Source organism: Carex rostrata, chromosome 17 (assembly GCF_964058835.1).
Source record: "Carex rostrata chromosome 17, lpCarRost1.2, whole genome shotgun sequence".
Lineage (NCBI taxonomy): Eukaryota > Viridiplantae > Streptophyta > Magnoliopsida > Poales > Cyperaceae > Carex > Carex rostrata.
Genome location: NC_135934.1, coordinates 4,092,563 through 4,107,918, shown reverse-complemented (window position 1 = coordinate 4,107,918; position 15,356 = coordinate 4,092,563). Strand labels below are relative to the sequence as shown.

Here is a 15,356-nt window from a genome sequence, read left to right as displayed (position 1 = left end):
CTGGGGTTAAATTTAATTGTAATTCAACAAAATATGCCTGATATACATATAGTTCATTGGTCAGTGTTGCAGAGTTACTTAATTTAAGGATAATGAAATTTGCATCAAATTAAAATAAGAATCTATATATACATCTTAGTTAATTTTCATCTTTTTCTTGTAAATTCTGGATCTAGCTACTACTTTTTATTCATTATTTTCAAATTTTCTACTTGAATATATGTTTTTTTTTGTACAGTTTAGACGTGATATTTCTCATTTCACAAGTCACCCGAAAAGTTTTTTCTCCTCAAGGAAAATATATATTAAAGATGAGAAAAAAATTTATCGTTGTTTTACTTTAAAAAGAAGCCAATGATTAGTAAATTGCTCATTGGTATATATATATGAGTTACTATACTTATATAATACCAAATAGTACGTTATAGCGTCCCTATAGCGTTTTCGGACCATAAAAGCTATGACACTATCGGCGCTATTTGAGTATAGCGCCGCTTTTTTAGCCAATCCGCTATGATGCAATAAACACTATTTAAACTTTTGTCAAATAGTCAGGTACGGATTTAAGATTTTCGTCAGAGAGGACAAGAAAATACCGAATCAGGTTTAAATCCATTAACTAATCGGTACTCGATGAAAAACAACACTTTGACTTATACTTTTCAATACTCTTTCTAATTTTTGATGCTCTAATTTATAATTCTAATTACTAATCATAATTCAAGAAATTTATTTTCATTTTAACCCTAAATTAACTGAATTACAAATCAAATATCTAGAGGGGGGCAATTTTTTTTTTAGAAGAGAACAAAGTCGATCGGGACTGATAGATTCCCACTAAAACTCAAAATCCAGAGGGAGGAGACAACTGTCCCTAAGAGACAATGTGGATCTGCCCCTGCAAATAGCCGGTTCTACTTAACATCAAATCCTTGTTCGGAGTTATGATAAATCAATGTGAGCGGTTCGATTTGATCTTAATATTACCATTTTTTTGAAACCAAATCTTAAAGTATTGAAACTTTTTTTACTATTTTCTGGATTGGATCTCTTTTGAGAGAACCAGTATTTTTTAGATTGAGAGAAAATTTTCCAAATCAATAGTTTCCCTGTCTGTAAATATTAATAAAATATTTTTGTATTTTATGGGATTTTTAATTTGTATATATATATGTATCACATTAAGTTCAGATCAATTAATCAGTAACTCACATCATTGAGATTTTGAGTGGCAGCATCGGTAGTTTGATATATGTTATGTATAGCACCGTAACCTAACTTAATTTATATAATAATATATTTAATATTTCAACCATTAAGATATTAGTTTAAGAAAATAAGTACTTGTTTTACAAAACAATAATGAGGTGAACTTGGGGGGGACAGAAGTCGGAGCGCGCTATCATTTCCTAAAAAATGAAATAAAAAATTGACAATTAATAATATGAAAACCACAAACCCAATGTAGTTAGATTCTTCAATACATCCTCTAAAGCATTCTTTCTCGGAGACCTCTCATCTCATCTAATCAGGTGCAAGAAAAGGGGTAAGAAAAGAGACCTTCTGAGAAAGATTTGAGATTTGTAGCAAAGAGAATTCAAAACAAAAGCAACAAAGAAGAGAGAAATAGAAACAAAAGAAAAGGTGTGTATTAAGTGATTTTATCAAGACTTAGTCATGAATAGAGGCCAAATTTTCTATAGTTCTTTGGTGCAACAGATGATAGGAGGAGATCAAAACAATAGCAATCTGTGGATAGACATGAACAGCAGTAGCTCAAGGCCAAATCTTGAAGAAAACCAAAATACTGCTACTCTGAATCCTCTCTCTCAGTTTGCACCTGCAGCTTCATATTTTCTCCCTGTGATGCATGCACCATGGCAGGAGAACCAAGATCAACCTGAGTCTCTTAGCCTTAGCCAGCTCTTGCTGTTAGTCTCTCTCTCTCTCTCCAGTATCCATTCAAAAATTAACAAAAAAAATGAAAGCTGGACAATGGATCTTTTTTTTTTGGATTTATTTATTTGTTTTGATAGAGTCACAATTTCTCTATATGGTTTTAGATCCATAACTTAATAGCAACTAACTTAACATAATCATATGAAAAATATTCCTATGAAAAATAGGTATTCATGAATTTCCACCGCACAAGTATATTTTGGAACCCTATAATAATCTTTTTTCTTTTGCAAAACTAAAACTTCAATTATACTCTCTCTCTGGAAATTCTCTCAGGTCAGGGCTCTCAGAAGAAGAAAGATATGCATATTCTATTGCTGCTCAATCGAGGAAGATAGAGAATTGGGACGATAAGTCGGTTAACAAATCGGATCAATATGCATATAACGGTGCAACTAATAGAAATCATGAGGAGATACCAGGACCAAAATCTCAATGGAATCAGCTCTTACCAGCTTCATCTCCTAGGTCTTGTATTACTACAACAAGCTTGGGAAGTAACATGTTAGATTTCTCCAATTGCTTGCCTGACAGGAGGCCCCACCAGTCAGACAATTCATCTGAGGTAATGATTCTTATTATTTTTATTTATTTTTCAGGTGATTTCTGTTGGTGTTTCCATACATTCTATATTACTGCTATTTTTTTTTTTTTTCTCTGAGTTTGAGTTCATAACTTCACATAGAAAAACTTCAACTTTTAATTATCATGCATGCTATTTATTTCGTATAAATATCTGTTATCATAATATTGTATTTTCCTTTAAATTAAAGAATGTTGTCAATTTTTCTACTTCGTAAAAGGAAACATATTTTTTCGTTTCATAATCTTTTACTACTTTCTTATACTTCGTTGGTAATGGTGCAAGAAGGAACTCCTTTACATAATGAATTGAGTTCTTGCATCTTGATTCTTGAATCTATAAATTACAGTACAGTACTTATCTAAAAAAATAAGTAGTTCTTAATTTTTGACTTGTACAATTCTTTGGTATTGGTGCATGCAAACTTTGGAGAACATAAAAAAATTATGATATATTTTCATTAGAACTCCCTTCAGTCTTTTTATTGAATTTTTAATTATTTTGCAAGGATTTTAATTTGTCTCATTGACAATTATCATTTTGGATTTTTGGATTTCGTGCTGCATGAACGATATCAATACAAAGGAAACTTTAATGCATAGAAAGTTGTAGTTTCAATATTTCCTTTTAATTAATTAATCTTTTGCATGCAAGTTTTTAAACTAGATCTTTGAATTCAACGCCTTGTTGGTTTCCGGAATGATCAGTAATCCTTTTCATTAGTATTAAATCATTAATTTGCTCAGAGCTTGAATGCTTTTCTCCAAAAAAAAATTCTCATATAATATATGTACAATACAGACTCAGTTTTTGACATTAAATCCTACCTAGGAATGTAGACAATTTATGTTAAACGCACAATGTGTTAAATGATAAGTAAGAATGTTTATTTATTTTTTCTATTCTATTTCTATGTTTCTTGTTTTGAGATTTTTAAGTACAATTACTTCTTTTAAAATTTTACTATTATACAAAGCATGAAAATATTACCATAAGATAAGCATGAGGCATTTTTAATGATATTTTTCTATTTTATGTTACAAAAATTGGATGATCTCTTGGTAAGAGTGCAGGGAAGTTCTTGAAAGAGGCACATGTTGTCATAAATCATGGCACTTGTCTTTTTTTAGGGTTCTCAAATGTTCTCCTTTTGATTATTCTTTTTTCTTTATTCTTTTGTTCTCTCTCTCTCTCTATCTAGTGCAACAGCACAGCAACTGGCTCAGCCCTCAAGAAGGCTAGGGTTCAAGTCACCTCATCTGCTCAATCTACTCTCAAGGTCTCTCTCTCTCTCTCTCTCTCTCTCTCTCCTTTTTATATCACTTTTTAGCTAGTTCCCCTCTGAATATATATATATTTTTTAATAAATAACATATATCTTCTCTCTCTCTGTATATCTCTCTCCATAGTTCGCTCTCTCTTTGTTTTGTCATGATCAGCATTCTAAACTAAACTATGTTCTAACGGTACATCCCTGCTAGAACTAAATAGATAAGACATTTTGATATAACCTAAAAGCAGCAGCTCTCATTACATGACAAACAAAAATTGACACTTAAGTTGTTAGAATATATCTAACTAAATCATGGATACAAACAAACAAACAAAATATTTTAAGAACTTAAGACACATGAAAACATGCTTATGACCTAATGAAAGTACCATGTGTTTGTATTAATTATGCCACTAGAGAACAATATTAGACAGGAAAGGCAGTGATAGTGGTTGCTATCCTTTGCAAGAGTTGGTTTCATATCACAAAAAAGCTGATGCTTCCATTTTTTTTAATCATATATATTGTGAAAAACTTATCTTAGAACATGTGTGTGTGATTTCATGATGCCAAAATTTAGTCGTCAAGTTTACATATCAGCTAAACAAATTAAACAAATGCTTAAACTTCTATGTGGTATGATCACTTTAAGAAAGAACAGAGATCAGAGATATATATAAAAAAAAGGTTGAAGAAACTAGAAAACCATGTTGTTGCTGTCTATACACTTTCAATTTGTTTAAGAAAATATTACTAACATTATTTTGTTACTATTAACTGAGTTTTCAGGTAAGAAAGGAGAGGCTAGGAGATAGAATTACAGCTCTACACCAAATAGTGTCCCCATTTGGAAAGGTAAAAAATTTGATCCCTTTAATCCATTTTTTTTTTTTTTGAGGAACTTGATCCCTTTAATCACCTTTCTAAATACATGCTAGAGCATAGATCTCCATTAAACCAGTTTTTGCACAGTTTACAAATAACTGAGCTTTGATTGATAAAAGACTACAACTTTACAAACATACTAATAAATTAGGGTTTTGGACCATCTTCCTTCATTCAGCAACAGTTCTTGCTTTTGTTCAAATAATGTTGTAAAGTATAAATTGACAGGTGATAGATCTATCTCTTCTGACATATCTATATGGGTTTGTCTTTTTTTTTTTCTCAGACTGACACTGCCTCTGTACTCCAAGAAACTATTGGCTATATCAGATTCCTTCTCGGTCAAATAGAGGTCCACTTTCTCTCTGAAAAAAAAAACAAATTCATCCATACTTTGCTCCCTTATATGTATATTCAATTTATTATATTTAATGTACCTTGGCCATGTATATGCATGTGTGTCACCACTAGCTATACTATATACATTTTCACATGCAATAGATATATTTAAGGTTCTACTCAAAAAAGAAGAAGATATTATTAAGGTAACTTGTCTTTGTATATATCCAAAGGATAAAAGAAAATTGTTGAGGAGATAAAACATTATGGAGGTAAGAATCTGACAAGTAAATGAAACCTTCTCCTAAGAAAAAACAAAAAGAGGTAGATGGATATAGAGAGAGAGAGGTGGGGCCATGGGGGATATATAGACACTGTGCACTAGAGCACGCAGTTAAAGCTGGAGATTGAACAGCGAAAATTCTGTTTTTATCAGAAATCTATCTTTTTGTTATTTTTTGTTTTTTAGTGTCTCATATTTTTTTTTACACCAGAGATAGATGGATTGTGATTTTATTTTTGTCTTGATGCATCATATAGGCTCTGAGCAATCCTTACATGGGCTCTGGGCCCACTTCTAAAACCATGCAGCCTGTAAGTCTCTCTCTCTATCTCATTCCTACACAAAAAAACATTAAATAAAAACATAATATCATGAGTGCAGTTGCACGTTCATCTTTGGAAAGGTGAAACATCATGTGTTCTTCTCTGTACCCTTCTGGTTTTTTACTTTTTTTGCAGATAAATTCATAGTCGTTTGAAAAAACTTGAATTGACCAAGTAACATAAATTATATATATATTACATAAAAATGATAAAATAATCTAAGAAAGATATATGCATCACAAAAGTACAAAGTCCAAATGAGGGGCATTACAATATCAATATTTGAGGTTGTGTTATAATAAGTCACACTAAAAACAAATTGAATAAAAACATATACTCAAAACCAAAAAAACCAAATAGGGTTTTAGGTGCATTGTTTTATTTTTATTTTTTTAAGAAAGGACTATAATCCTTTTGTTAAACCAAACTAGAGAGGGTTTCTCTATAGCTAGTCAAGCAATTCAATCCAGAGTTGTCATTTCTTTAGTAAAGTTCATATGATTTTGTATAATTACAGGAGCATGATTACAGCTCATAATTGTAAAAAGTACAGCTTAAAGATTGCAAGATCTAAGCACAGCTGCTGTCAACATTGCATGCTTGTACTATTTACCAGAATAAAGAAACTTTTTTTTTTCTTTCCTTGTTTTTGTAACTCAACTAATTAATATTCTTTTTAAATTTATAAATAGGGACAAGGAGAGAGGAATTGTCTATTTCCAGAATACCCGGGTAATCAGGTACAATCCATTTACATTATTTACACCTAATTTATTCATATTTGTTTTTTCAAATCACAATCAATTGAGCTGCTTTTAATGCATGGAAGAAACAAATGAAACTACTGTTTGCTTTACAGCACTTTTTCCAATCACTTTATTTGTCTGAAACCCCACAAGTGTGTCCGTAAAGTAACATTTACATATGTTGACACTTTACATAATTATTACTTCTCTTGAAATTAATCTTGTTATATATATATACAGCTATATATACTATGTATGTCAAAAAGTAAATCTACATCTACTACCAGCAGGTTGCTTAGCTTCAAGGTCATGCATTATCATTAAGGATATATTTATTTAATAAGAGAGAAATTTATCATGATTAATTATAGAGAGTATACTTTACTGCATATATAATAAACTTTTCTCTAGAAAGTTTAGAAGAACATTTGTGGATGATTTATAATACACATATACCCAGCCCAGATGTAACAAATCCCTTTTTTTGTCATTAATTGGTGTTAATATTTTTGCTATATTATATATATCATAGATCATGGACTATATATATATATATATATATATATATGGTTAGGTAAATAGTGTACTTGAACTATATCTTTATTTGGTTTATATTCTATTGCTTATACTGTTAGTCTGATACCAAGTTTATGATCCACTGATATAAATTACTTAGCATGGAATATTCTATCACAATTTCTTTTCACTTTTTAAATAACTTATACTATAATTAATATCAGGGAGGAAAAGAAGAGCAGATGAAGGATCTAAAGAGTAGAGGCTTATGTCTGGTACCAGTGTCATGCACTTCACATCTGGGGACCGATACCAGTGCCGACTTCTGGCCTACCGCTCTCGGTACCACCACCTTCAGGTAGATGATTTCCTACGGTGCTTGTGGTCCCTGTGGTTGGGTTCATGTGGGGGAGAGAGAGAGGGTTCTTTTTGGTGGTACATAACATCATGAGCAGTCATTCTATTTCAAAAACAAACTGAGATTGATTGCTCTTGATGCTATGAACTTTAAATTTAGTATTTTCTTGGCAATTAAGGTTTGTAAAGTGACCAGGAAATTAAGTTGGCCTCATGATATATTGTGACACTACTACGCTATAGTATTACGTACGTAGTTGTTTGAGTTGTTGTAGTAGCTGATGATCATTTTCTCATATTTTAAAATGAAAAGTTGTAACATGATGATATTAATTAGGTAGTTAAGGATGAAATTCCTTAATTAGCTTTTGCTTAATTGCATATGTATTCAACAAGTGTCTCTACTGAATGTATGATGAATTAGTAACTAAATTGATTACAGAAAAAGGTATATATTTGCTAAATTATTTTTCATTATTATTATTATTATTCAATTAGTTGACCACTTTGATTGGATGACACCTTTAATAGATTTAATTAATTTTGACTTTTGTAATTAATATGAAGTATAGCTATGGAAAAATAAACAATTATGAATAATAAGCACCATGCAGTGTACGTAGTACTAACAAAACTATGTTATCTAACCCTCTCTATATTTTTTATCGAAATGCTTGACAATAGCTGCTACTGAGATTTTTGTACAAAACTCTCTCTCTCTCTCTCTCTCACACACACACACATAATTCGGTCCCATGTTCGGTCTCCTTGTGTGGCAAAATCTCTATGTTTCAGCGTGGATACCCAGCGAGCTACTTGCATGCTCTTCCTTGATTCTTCTTTCTCATGCGCAGTGCACAATTTAGTGTATTATCTCCTTTGCTCATCTCTATTATGCTCCTCTCTTTCTTACTTTCTCTGAGTGTGGAGAACTTCAAAAGGAGATAACACAACAAGCAAAAAGGGAAGAGAAGAAGGCCCACCTTGGAAAACTGAAACAGTGGTGGTATGACAAATCCAAAATCATTTGTTTAATTTGGTTCTTGAAAATAAATTCACAATGACTTAATTTTTATTACTCAAGTAAAGATTAAATTAAGAAAACTACTTTTGACTAGTTGTATGGGTACTATCTACTATATATGATGAGTTTTCAGATATGTACAAACTATAAAGTATATCCAAAACTCTGTGAATATATAGTAAGGGACGTTGCATGCATATATATATATATATATATATATATATATATATATAGATGGGCTATGGTGCATTGCAATGCATGGAGGGGTTTGTGCATTGGACCATAAATCTAAAATTCAAAATTCAAATGACCGATCCAAACCGTTCATCTTGTTCTCCATATTAATATGTGCTTGGAGACCAAATTTTATATTTTTCTGAATTTGTTTACTATTTATTAAGTATTTTACAAAATTGTTGATCCAACGGTAGCTTAACAAAACAGTAAAATCAGCAGCCACCGTTGGATCAACAATTTTGTAAAATACTTAATAAATAGTAAACAAATTCAGAAAAATATAAAATTTGGTCTCCAAGCACATATTAATATGTAGAACAAGATGAACGGTTTGGATCGGTCATTTGAATTTTAAATTTTAGATTTATGGTCCAATCACAAATCCCTCCATGCATTGCAATGCACCATAACCCATCTCTCTCTCTCTCTCTCTCTATATATATATATATATATAGAGAGAGAGTAAGGCTGGGGTGCTATGGATAGCATAGAGGGCTACGGTGCTACGGCTCAATATTCAAGTTTTCAAAATCCTAACGGTCGATCCGAACCATTCATCTTGTTCTCCATATTAATATGTGTTCGGAGACCAAATTTTACATTTTTTGGAAATTTTTTACTATTTTTTTAGATAGGCAGAAAATCAAATATCTGAATGGTGCAGAATTTTTTAGATCAAGTGATTTTCTACCTATCTAAAAAAATAGTAAAAAATTTCCAAAAAATATAAAATTTGGTCTCCAAATACATATTAATATGGAGAACAAGATGAACGGTTCGGATCGACCGTTAGAATTTTGAAAACTCGAATATTGAGCTGTAGCACCGTAGCCCTCTATGCTATCCATAGCACCCAAGCCTTGTTCTCTTTCTCTCTCTCTATATATATAATGAGGAGGGTTCAAATGCCTCCATCATGCCTCCATCTCTCTCCATCATTTTCAAAGTTCAAACAGTCGATCCGAACTGCTCAACCTAACCTCCATACTAAAATATGTTTGGAGACCAAATTTTATATTTTTAGGAATTTTTTTACTATTTTTTTAGATAGGTACAAAAATACTGTTTTTAGATGGTTCAGATTTACTGATTTAGTACCTATCTAAAAAAATAGTAAAAAAATTCCTAAAAATATAAAATTTGGTCTCCAAATATATTTTAGTGTTGAGATTTATTGTATGTTTTCGGTATTTTGGGTTTTATAGGGTCCTTTTGGTAAAAAGGATTATAGAAAAGTTTAGGGACTTGAATGAAAGATGTAACGCCTATATAGGCTTGTATGAGAACAAAGAAAAATACAATTCATTTTTCCCTAGAAATCTACTTGGTATCAGAGCCGACCTAACCCTAACCCTAGCCGCTACAGTACCCGCGCCGCTCGGTGCTCTCTTCTTCTAAAGTCGGCCGGCCACCGAAGGTAGCTTCTTTGTGTTGATTTGGCCGGCTTGAGGGGCCTCTACCCCACGATACCCGAGAAGCGGGTTTGGATTGAGATTTGATCGGGTTTTGAACTCGAATCTTGATGAGATAGATCAAGATCGGGTCAAGGAGAAGAAGAAGAAGAAGAAGAAGAAGAAGAAGAGAGAGGGAGATAATGTGGATCTCGTCTTGAGGGATCAAGATCGGGTCAAGAAAAAGAAGAAGAAAGGGGGAGATAATATGGATCTCGATCTTAACAGTGTAAGATCGGGTCTAAGAGAGTAATAGGAGGGATTCGGACTCGGATCAATGTCAGAGGAGGAGACTGGCAATGCGTTTGCGAAGGCTTGCGCGAAGCTGACCTCTGATGAGATGGCTGTCATGGTGCGACGAGCGTTGGCTGTGTACCAAGCTTCTGTTGAGAGCAAGCTGAAGGAGAAAAAGGTTGAGCTGCCACCTATTGACATGAGACTCGAAGGGCCAGCTACGTACTTGACTGAGGAGGAGAGCCGGATTAGGCTACAGGCTGGGGCAGCAGGACTTCCAGGGGTGAAGTCAGCACTAGCGGTCTCCAACTCAAGTCACATAGGTAACACAGGGTTCAGAGGCGAGCCTCGACGGTGTTACAGATGCGGTGAGGTAGATCACCTGAAGCAGGCTTGCCCTAAGCCACCAAAGGAGAGAGATACAGGTAGGAGGGGGCAGTCTGAGCACTGTGAACGCGGCCGTGAGGGCCAAAGAGGTGAAAGAGGAGGCAACTGGGCAAATCTGATGGTTGCAAAGGAAGTGAAAGAAGCTATTGTGGGGTTATCCGAGGAGGATCTGATTTTGGAGATAGTCAGGAGGAGGCAGAAAGGAGCAAGTGAGGGCAAGAGTGTGGTCGTTGACACACTTGCTCTTGCCTCTAAACCCACTACTAGATCACCAGATTGGATAGTAGACTCTGGTGCATCTCGCCATGTGACTGGTGCTGTTAAGGAGTTTTCTTCCTATACTCACCTAGCAGTCCCAGATAGCATTCAGATAGCCGATGGTACTGTCCGGCCCGTGGTTGGTAAGGGTACTGTGAGATGTACCGATTCAGTGACTCTGACAAATGTGTTGCATGCTCCTTCCTTTCCCGTAAACCTGGTGTCCATTAGTGCTATTATTCGTGAGCAGAAATGCATTATGACCTTTGATATTCCAAAGATGGTCTTTCAGGAGAAGGGTACAGGTCGAATACTTGGAACTGGCACATGGCGTGATGGGTTGTGGTACATGGATAGAAAAGGTATGGACACAGCGCTGGCATCTGTGGTCGATAGAGTGGAGGCAGGAGGATCTGGGGTGAGTGTGGAGGATGAGTTGCTTCTGATTCATCGACGGATGGGGCACTCTTCCTTCAGCCTACTGGAACATTTGTATCCATCAAAGTATGAGAAAGCTGACAAACAGAAACTTGTGTGTGATGGATGTGAGTTTGGGAAGCACACAAGGAGTTCGTATGCAAGCTCAGGAAGTAGGAGTTCTCATTCCTTTGATCTGGTACACTCGGATGTGTGGGGGCCTTGCTCAACAACTTCGATAAATGGGTATAGATTTTTTGTGACTTTCATCGATTGTTATTCTCGTGTCACATGGTTGTACTTGATGAAAAACAAGAATGATGTACTTGCTTACTTCAAGGATTTCCATAAGGCGGCTCAGACTCAGTTCGGTGCTGTGGTGAAGGCACTGAGATCCGATAATGGGACCGAATATACAAACAAGGCATTCGAGGAGTATTTGTCAGTTCATGAGATACATCATCAGACCACGTGCCCTTACACACCAGCACAAAATGGAGTGGCAGAGAGGAAGAATAGACACTTGTTGGAGGTAGCCCGGTGCATGATGATCTCCATGAATGTTCTGAAACATTTGTGGGGACAAGCAGTCATGACAGCCGCACAATTGATCAACAGAATGCCATCTAGAGTGTTGGACTGGCAGACTCCGTGTGTGATGTTGAAAGGAGATAATGGGGGTATTCTTTCTCCAAAGGTATTTGGCTGTGTGTGCTTTGTGAAAAACAACAGACCAACAGTGGGAAAGTTGGATCCCAGAGCGGTGAAATGCATCTTTGTGGGTTACTCTGGTACTCAAAAGGGTTATGTGTGCTGGAGTTCAGTAGAGAGGAGATTGTTTGTGAGTATGGATGTTACATTTCGTGAGCTCGAACCTTACTACTCCTCAGAGACTACATCACCCTTTGGAGACTCGCTCGATACAAGAGGTATGAGGCGAGAGGGGGAGAGTAGTAGTGATGGTGAGAGGAGGATGGTGAGTGTGAGTGGTATTCCTTGCCCACTGATGGATTCGACTAGGATTGAGCCGGAAAAGCAGGATTCGGCTAGGGTTGAGCCGGAAAATGAGGATTCGGCCAGGGTTGAGCCGCAAAGGGAGGATTCGGCTGTGGGTGAGCCGGAAGTTGAGAGAAATGAGCCCGAAGGTGGTAGCACTCAGGCTCAGGAGGAGTCGAGATACCGTGAGGTGTATGTGAGGAGAAATAAGCAGAGTGAGTTAGTCGTGCCTACAGTGCCACCTGTGCCAAGTCCCTTGTCCATGCCTACTTCGACTCCTGCGGCACTTACACCATCCACCTCAGATTCAGAGTACTCAGGTGATATAATTCCTCTTGATTCTCCTCCCACTCCCATGTCATTGAGACGGACCTCTCAGTCCAATGCGGGACATCCTCCTAATCGCTATGGTTTTCCACATGACATTGCCCAGTTTGTCTCTTACTCTAGCATATCACCAGCACATGGAGCATTTATTGTATCGTTGGACTCTGTTATTTTACCCAAGTGTTGGCAGGTTGCTAAGGAGGATCCAAAGTGGAAAGCAGCCATGCTAGAAGAGCTCGAGGCTCTCGCTAAGAACAAAACCTGGAAGCTTGTGTCACTACCACCAGACAAGAAGGCAGTTGGATGCAAGTGGGTCTTTACTGTGAAGCAAAGCCCAGAGGGTCGGGTTGAGCGTTACAAGGCCCGATTGGTGGCGAAGGGGTACAGTCAGACTTATGGTATCGACTATGATGAGAACTTTGCACCCGTGGCGAAGATGACCACAGTACGGACACTTGTTTCCTTAGCAGCGAATGGGGGGTGGAAGTTGCACCAGCTCGATGTGAAGAATGCCTTCCTTCACGGTGATTTGTTGGAGGAGGTATACATGGAGGTCCCACCGGGTTTTGGCACAAAACAAACGGAGGGTAAGGTGTGCAGGCTCAAGAAATCTCTTTATGGGCTGAAGCAGTCCCCTCGGGCCTGGTTTGATAGATTCAAGATGGCTATGGTAGGCATGGGCTATCAGCAGATCAATGCCGACCACACGGTGTTCTTTCGACAACATGGTGGTCACATTACTATGCTGGCTGTGTATGTCGACGATATGATCATTACCGGGGATGATGAGGGGGAGATTGCACAGTTGAAGGCAAAATTGGGGAAGGAATTCGAGGTAAAAGATCTGGGACAACTTAGGTACTTCCTTGGGATTGAGGTGGCTCGGGGAGCAGAGGGGATTGTTCTATCTCAAAGGAAGTATGTCCTGGACTTACTTAGTGAGACAGGCATGTTGGGGGTGTAGGTCTGCAGTTTCTCCAATTGATGTGAAGACCAAGATGAGTGCAGAGGCAGGAGAACAGGTTGATCGTGAAAGGTACCAGAGACTGGTAGGCAGATTGATCTATTTGGGTCACACTCGTCCTGATATCTCATTTGCAGTAAGCGTGGTGAGCCGCTACATGCATGACCCTAGGAAGGGTCATATGGACGCAGTGTATCATATCCTAAGGTACTTGAAGAGTGCACCGGGGAAGGGCATGATCTTCAGGCAGAATGGGCACATGAACATTGAGGGCTATTGTGACTCTGACTGGGCTAGTTGCCAAGATGACAGGAGGTCCACATCTGGCTACTGCATGTTTGTAGGGGGCAACCTGGTCTCCTGGAGGAGCAAGAAGCAGCCGGTTGTTGCTAGATCGACGGCAGAAGCTGAGTACAGGGCTATGGCATTGGGAGTTGCCGAGATGCTGTGGCTGAAGAGGTTACTGGAAGATCTCAAGGTGAATCACGAAGCCAAAATGAAGTTGTGGTGTGATAGCAAATCAGCGATCAGCATTGCCAACAATCCTGTGCAGCATGACAGAACCAAGCATGTGGAGATCGATAGGTTCTTCATAAAGGAAAAGCTGGAAAGTGGACTATTGGAGCTGAGCCATGTAGCTACGGGAGATCAAGTAGCTGATTGCCTCACCAAAGGACTTAGCTCGATAGATCTAGCTAGGTTATGTGACAAGATGGGCTTGATGGATATCTTTTGCCCATCTTGAGGGGGAGTGTTGAGATTTATTGTATGTTTTCGGTATTTTGGGTTTTATAGGGTCCTTTTGGTAAAAAGGATTATAGAAAAATTTAGGGACTTGAATGAAAGATGTAACGCCTATATAGGCTTGTATGAGAACAAAGAAAAATACAATTCATTTTTCCCTAGAAATCTACTTTTAGTATGGAGGTTAGGTTGAGCGGTTCGAATCGACTATTTGAACTTTGAAAATGATGAATAAAAATGGAGACATTTGAACCCTCCTCATATATAATATATGGGAAACTTGATTTTTGAGGTTTGAGTGTTCTGAGCGGTGGTACCAACCGTACCAATCTCCTTTTTATTCGGGTACGCTGAAAAAATGGTTGTAGTGATATGTTTGTAAGGATAAGAAAAAAAGAGAGGTATAATATATATATCTGTTAAATTCCAAAGAAATTATGGTTAAATTCCCTTGTCAGAGGGTCTAATATGGCCTCAACTGTGAACATTAGATAAAAGTTGACCTGGAACTATGGTAATCAATAGATCACATAGAGAGAAATTCCAAAATGGGCTTAATGATTTCAATTATAAAATTGTAAAATGTATGGGCCTGTTTATAAGAAATGGATACAATGCATAAAAAATAGCCCGGTCCAATGGCCTTATAAAATCTTATTCAACAAGAAAAGAAGTTTTACTGGTTGAGAAATTTAAAATAAAATAGAAGTTATTTGACACCAGCTGGTTACATTGACGGATATTTCCATGTATAATTATAAACAGAGATGTTCGCATTTATCTTGGCTATGATAGGTTTCATCAATTATTTGATTAGGAATTGAGAACAACACATTTATATTATTAAATTATTATTATTTTACTAAATCTGGAGACACTTGTATAAATAAAATATATTTTTGAGTAAAGATTTTAGTCCCCGCTGATTAGTTCTCTATTAGTCCCCCTAACAACCTATTGTTATTAATATGCAAAGTTAACTGTGCTTGACTCCTCTTTCTCTTCCGATCAACAAAAAAGAAAAATCATATTCACGCTCTTCACGGCCTCCGC

General features: G+C 36.5%; 1 protein-coding gene across 1 annotated transcript; it reads left to right on the top strand.

Annotated features, from left to right (window-relative positions):
- Positions 1-1,470: 1,470 nt before the first annotated feature.
- Positions 1,471-7,659, top strand: LOC144568430 (transcription factor bHLH68-like). The gene is made up of 8 exons (XM_078318785.1): positions 1,471-1,931; positions 2,236-2,524; positions 3,744-3,821; positions 4,605-4,670; positions 4,987-5,052; positions 5,580-5,633; positions 6,338-6,385; positions 7,132-7,659. Exons 1-8 carry the CDS (start codon positions 1,678-1,680, stop codon positions 7,267-7,269), a joined length of 993 nt encoding a protein of 330 aa, XP_078174911.1. The 5' UTR covers positions 1,471-1,677; the 3' UTR covers positions 7,270-7,659.
- The last annotated feature ends 7,697 nt before the right edge of the window (positions 7,660-15,356 follow it).